This window comes from Vigna radiata, chromosome 5 (genome assembly GCF_000741045.1).
Source record: "Vigna radiata var. radiata cultivar VC1973A chromosome 5, Vradiata_ver6, whole genome shotgun sequence".
In the NCBI taxonomy this organism is placed as follows: Eukaryota; Viridiplantae; Streptophyta; class Magnoliopsida; order Fabales; family Fabaceae; genus Vigna; species Vigna radiata.
The window spans coordinates 35,466,109-35,472,749 of record NC_028355.1 but is presented as its reverse complement, the minus strand read 5'-3'; the positions used below and the strand labels follow the sequence as shown (position 1 = coordinate 35,472,749).

General features: G+C 25.2%; 1 protein-coding gene across 1 annotated transcript; it reads right to left on the bottom strand.

Annotated features, from left to right (window-relative positions):
- Positions 1-2,274: 2,274 nt before the first annotated feature.
- Positions 2,275-5,190, bottom strand: LOC106760675 (transcription factor MYB4-like). The gene is made up of 3 exons (XM_014644084.2): positions 4,965-5,190; positions 4,586-4,715; positions 2,275-2,737 (listed from the first exon to the last, which is right to left on the bottom strand). The coding sequence occupies exons 1-3, from the start codon at positions 5,095-5,097 to the stop codon at positions 2,275-2,277; spliced, it is 726 nt and encodes a 241-aa protein (XP_014499570.1). The 5' UTR covers positions 5,098-5,190.
- Positions 5,191-6,641: the final 1,451 nt, after the last annotated feature.

Sequence of the window (6,641 nt, the reverse complement as noted above, 5' to 3'; positions counted from 1 at the left end):
TTTTTTTTATAAAAATTATAAATTATTTATATGATATTTGAAACACTAAAAAAGTTTGTACAAGCAGATTACGTAGTGAATATTAAAATGAGATAAAAGTTTTACATCCATTAAATATGGAGATCAGACAAAAAATGTTTCTTTTTACTTTAAAATTGAAAATAAAATAATGAGACTCCTCGCTTTTTTATCATCCGCAAATATGAATAAAAAAAAACTAAAATATGATAAAAAAAAAGTTCCTACATAGTAGCATATAAACTAGAGAGAAGAAAGTTGTGGTGAAGAAGAAAGACACATACTATTGTTGGTTTGAAGAGAAGGACAAAAAGCTATGGAAGATGCAAGCTCTTGTACATATGTCTTTTGTCAAAAAAAAGTTGTTAAAGAGATTTTTTCCTATATGATATTTTTACAATTTTTTTTTAACAACTTTTTGACAACAGGACACGTATCATTATTTTACTGGTTTGTTTAAATTTATGTTTAAAAAAATATTTGAAACAGATGAATCATAGACTACCACGTATGCGTTGTCAAAAAGTTGTCAAAAAAGAGTTGTTAAAGAGATTTTTTCCTATTCTCTATAACTTGATGCCTAGAATCAGATTGACAAATAAGATGGGATAATGATATTTAGACAACAATTTTTTTACAACATTTGAATATTGATTACGTGTCAATCTGTGATTGGTCGTAAATTACTCCATAATCAATACTAATAATCATAAACACTAATATGGAGTAATTTACGACCAATCACAGATTGACACGTAATCAATGTTCAAATATTGTCAAAAAAATGTTGTCTAAATATCATTATCCAATAAGACGGTTAATGCCTGACATAAACTTCAACTGCATTTTTATTACCATGAATAAAAGTTAATGTATACTTTCATTGAATCACTGTTGTATTATTTGAAATGGTATTTTTATCACGTATTTTTATTTAATTAATAATTTAATTTTTATATTTACGTTTATGATTTACTCTAGTTTTTATATATTGTAGTTACTTAATTGAATTTCAATATTATTTATTAAAAATAATCAATTATTTCTTAAATTAAATCCACATTGACACATATTTAATCAATTTTATTTGTTTTATACTTAATTGACTTAAATCTAATATATATTTGTTACTCTTATTTAATATTAATTATTTCTTAAATTAAATCCACATGGACACATATTTAATCAATTTTATACTTTTTTTATACTTAACTTAAATCTAATATATATTTTTTTACTCATATTCAATATTTATTAAACTTGTAATTATTTTCTACATTTGATATTGGAAAAAAGAATATGTATTTGAAAAAAAATGTGAATTTTTCACATTTAATATTTGATAATACAATATTTTTTATTATGATTTTTAACTTTTTATATAAAAAAATTTAATTATATTTAAAATAATGAAGTAACATGTATAAATATATTGGCTATAAGCCAAACATCTCATATTCATTGAATATGTAAACAATTTTTTACTTTAAAATATTTAAATTCACAAGTGTCTCATTATGATAATTCGTACTCATATCTAACTAATATAATTTAATGGATACTATTGATTGATCACATGAATACGATACAAAAAGTTAAAAAGTATTTAATATATGTACTTTTGAAACTGTTCATTACTTAATATACAAATATTAAATTTTTTAAAATAAAATAAAATTTCAGTTATTAACAAAATGATTTTAAATAGAACAATAAATCACTTAACTTTATTTGTAACAATAAATCACTTAAATGATTTTGAAATGTGCAATCAATTTTTCATATTACATGTATAAATATTCACTTTATAATAGTAACACTATATATTCTTATTATTAATGTCCTAACTCGATCTGTTGTTAGATAAACTACTTTCTCATCTAAGTTTTTTTTTTTCTCTCATTAGTTTCTTTACATTAATATTGTTATTATGCGATGAATTTTAAATACATAATTTATCTCATGTTATACGTTTTTAATTATTTTAGTTACAAATAATTGATAATAAAATTCAACTACTAATTAATAGTTAGAATAATTCTCACCCCTTTCATAATATAAGATGTTAATACTTGTACAAATTTCTTATGCAAATATAACACTTCACTCCACTAGTATTAATTAAGAAACACGAGAGACAACGACAACGACCTTGAATTGAGTGACTTTATTTTTTTTTTTTTCTGCGTTGAGACGGAAACTTTGATTTTTCTATGTTGGTCTCGTCATTTATTAACTGTTTAGTATTTAATTTGCTCACGCATAGTATATATTACTGTGATTCCAAAGTTCTATGTCAGAAACAGGACTGAAGTAATCGGGTTCAGGCACCAAAATATCAGAAGGAAGGCACGATATGTCAACCATATATGGTTCCAAGAAGAAGCTTTCATTCACAGGCTCTAGTTGGTATGCATCCACAAAAGAAAAATCATCATCCCCAGAAATGGTTTCAAGAAAATTTTCTTTGGTAGCAGTAGTTACAGAGAGTTGGGACGAGGATGTTGATGTTGATGTTGCTGTTGTGCATGAATCGATGAATTGAGAAGTTGGTGCGATATTATTGTTAGGGTTTGGTCCTTGTTCATGTGGTGATTGATCCTTTGAGTGGGAAACTTGAGGTTTCAGAAGTTGATATCGTTTTTTCAGATTGGTGTGCCAATAATTCTTAATTTCATTGTCTGTTCTTCCTGGCAGCTGAGCAGCAATGGCAGACCATCTGCGTTAAGAAGGAAGGGAAATCAGACCTCAATAATACTGATTAAACATTTTAACAATTTTTTCAAAAATATTCTTTTAAAAAAAATCACATAATTAACGAAGACTTATTTAAAAAGTTATTGTTCATGGAAATTATTTAAATTAGAGAAGAATAAAACATTTTCTTAATTTAAATTGACATTTTTTTTTAAAATTTTTCAATCAAGATCATAAACATCTTAGGGTATCATAATATATTCAGCTTAATTATTTTTTTGTGTGTAGTTATTAACATAAATAGCTTACAAAAATAATATTGTATGACTTGACACTTGACTTAGAATTCCTTCATGTCACTTCAATTCCATAACTATTTGTTTTTGCTAAAACTAGAATAAGAATTGTGCTTAATCACTTGGCCGTTTTCTAATAAATAATTTTAATAAAAATTAAAAACCATTATTTAAATATATGTGTTCTTTTTATATTTAATCTTAATTTTATTGTATATTATAAATATAGAATGTAAGTGAATTATGCTTAGTTAACTTCCCTTTTTAAAAATATGTTTTTATGGGATATTAAAAGTACGGTTTTGTTTCATTATTTAAATAAAAATATTTAAACGTATAATGTTTTGTATTTAAAAAATATTTAAACTGTGTGTTAAAACAGATATACAAATACTTCGATGAATATATAAAAGTTAGTAGCTATAATAATAATTTCTCCATATTGTTACTTTATAAAGACACCAAAATTCAATACGAAAAGTGATATAAAGTTAAAAATTAGATTTACTCAATATATAATATAGTTTTGGATTTTTCAATTTTATTATAGGTCTATATTAGTTGCTAGAACTAACATTAACTAGTAGTGTTGGACCATAATCTATTTATTTGAATTCAAAAACTTGATTTAAATGATTAGGAATCGGATATCAAATTTCTCATGTACTATAATAGAGAAATAAACTATAATTAGGTAAAATAAATTATATACGAGTGATTTACCATTACCTTAATTTCTATTAATATGTCATTTATCTATAAAAACTTATATTAATAATGTTGTAGCTTAATATTATGATCACTTAGATATTAATAGACAATTCTATTAGCATAGCAGCATGCATATTTGGTACATTAAATATTAATATAATATAATATTAGAGAAAACCTCAAATATTTACACTTATTATTTAACTTCCATTAAATATCAAAAGTATACTTATGAATCTAAAACGTTATGTTTTTTTAATCAATACATGGCAATAGTGTTTTACATTTTTCAATTCATATTTACTTCAATTTTTATATTGAATAATGATATTTAGACAACATTTGTTTGATAACATTTGAACATCGATTATGTGTTAATCTGTGATTAGTCCTAAATTACTCCATAATAATGTTTATGATTATTATTATTGATTGTGGAGTAATTTAGGACCAATCACAGATTAACACGTAATCAATGTTCAAATATTGTCAAACAAATGTTGTCTAAATATCATTATCCTTTTATATTTTATTAGCCTCCAATAACTTCTTCCCGAAACCCTAATCCGTGACAATCTTTTAACCTTCTTTGCACATCTAAAAATATGACATAAACCTAAACAATTGATTTGTGGGTATCACAACTTCAAGAAGCTATTCTAAGCCTAATTATCTAACATCAATATTGGACCTAACTATTAATATAACCAACACACGTGGAGAGTTTCTGTTCAATAATATCAATTACAGAATTTGAAATTAAATAGAAAAGTGGAAAATTCTAAATTTAAAGCTCTTATATTTTGTGTGTAAATTTGCTGTTTTACGTGTTTGAAATGTACACGTGATGACAATTCATATACCTGTTACCGAGACTTTGGAGAAGTTTGATAATGGTATCATCTTCTTCTTTAGTGTAGTTTCCTCTTTTGATATTTGGCCTCAAGTAATTCAGCCACCTTAGCCTGCAACTTTTTCCACACCTCTCAAGACCTAAAAGATGAATCAAGTTATACATACATATGGTATAAAACGATTTCGTAACAGCACCAGATTCGTTAGGTTTACATAGTCGACATTAATTAGGTTTCTGCAACATTACAGGAATTTTGTTTCAAATGAAAATTTGATTCATTGTAAAACATACGACACGGTGGTCGTAGTTTCTGATATGATGATGACTGAGAGAAACTAATTCATGCAGAGAAGGAAGACATATAAGAATTAGAGATTTTGAGGTACCTGCAAACTTGGGGAGTAGGTTCCAATTCCAGTGACCGTATCTCGTAACATAAGCAATCAATTTTTTATCTTCCTCTGGGGTCCATGTTCCTTTCCTAAGGCCATTTTTTTCAGAGTTAGTCTTTTTCACCATCTCTACAACCTCCTTATCTTTCAGTGTCCGTATCTGTTACTATGTATGAGTGAAAATCTGATTGAGAAAAGAGTGACGGAGAGAGAACCAAGTCTCTGCTTTTTCTTTGGCTATATCTCTACCAAAAGTTTGTTTATTCTTACCTATATATATACCAACGATTCATTCAAAATCAGGGTCCACGTAGATTTGATATCTTCCTAGAAAATATCATTGTTTTGTGACGTGAGTAATACAATGTTATATGAACCAATTTATACATACAAATTCAAATTTGTTCTCTCTATGCAAATTTATTTCATATATTAAAATATTAATCACATGACTGATAGTTTCACTTCATCACAATAGATTTCCGTTGAAGCAGTCTTTACCGAAAAGAAAAGATAATATACTTTCATAATATATTTTTTACAATATTTTAATATTATCTACGTACTCTATAATAAATAATAATAACTATAAACACCAACATAAACCAATCACAGAATAACACGTAAACAATGTTAAAATATTATAAAAAATGTATCAAATATTATTATCCGAACAAAAAAATAGAATAATTTTGACATCGTGACAATCATTGAAAGTTCATATTCTTTGATTTTTGATAAATAATTTATTGGACAATACTCAATACATTTACCACAAAATATATGAATTCTAAAATAAATATTGTATTTAAGCAACCTCTTTTGGAATACCTGTTTCGAATTTCCAATCATCAATGGATAGATTTCATAGGACAGAAAGGAACACACATACCTCACCAGCAATATATTTATCAAATTCGAATATATTAGATACTACTGCCTTAGTTATCACATAATTTAAATGCCTTTAGATATTTATATCTTTTGTTGAAATAAATTAAACATTTTTTATAAAAATAGAATATGATTGTAAGTAAGAGTGAAGATATTTTACCAGTTTCAACTTAGATAGTAATTTTTATGAGCTTTTTACAGAGAAAAAAAGGAGCATAGTTAATTACAATACTTAATTTACTATTACAAAATTTAAAAATTGTATTTATGATTATCATAATTGTATCATCTTAATTAAAAAAATATAAACCGTATTTAGCCATCTTTCGTTTATTTATGTATTTTTATGGTATGAATTTTTAGAAAAAAAAAAAAAAGAAAAAGAAGTTTTCCTCTTCGAGAAACATCTTTTTACCGACAAAGAGATTCCTCCTCTTTTCTTGGAAGGAGGAAGGACATTTACTTTTTATCCTAAAAGACAAAGAAAAGCTGCTACGTAAGCTTATGCGAAGTACATCAACATCCTTTCAAATATGCACTGCACATCTTTCCTTTCCTTCAAATAACTTTGTTAACTGCTATGATTAAACCCTTTTTATTGTAAAAAAAAGAAACTTATTAATAAATATATTCTCATTCATATAGAATAAATAACTTCACATATTTTAAAAAGCAGTTAAATGTAACAAATTTTATAAATGTTTTTAATGTCCTGCTTTAAATATTATTCTTGTAAAGCAAAAAAATACATTTTAAAGTAATGTAATTAAATAACAC

Bases quoted from the DNA above. Each gene is read 5' to 3' on its own strand.
- LOC106760675 (XM_014644084.2), bottom strand. From the start codon at position 5,097: ATGGTGAAAAAGACTAACTCTGAAAAAAATGGCCTTAGGAAAGGAACA. The intron at 4,716-4,964 runs GTACCTCAAAAT...TTCATCTTTTAG, and splicing joins CCTACTCCCCAAGTTTGCAG to GTCTTGAGAGGTGTGGAAAA. The intron at 2,738-4,585 runs GTATATGAATTG...TTCTTAACGCAG, and splicing joins CTCCAAAGTCTCGGTAACAG to ATGGTCTGCCATTGCTGCTC.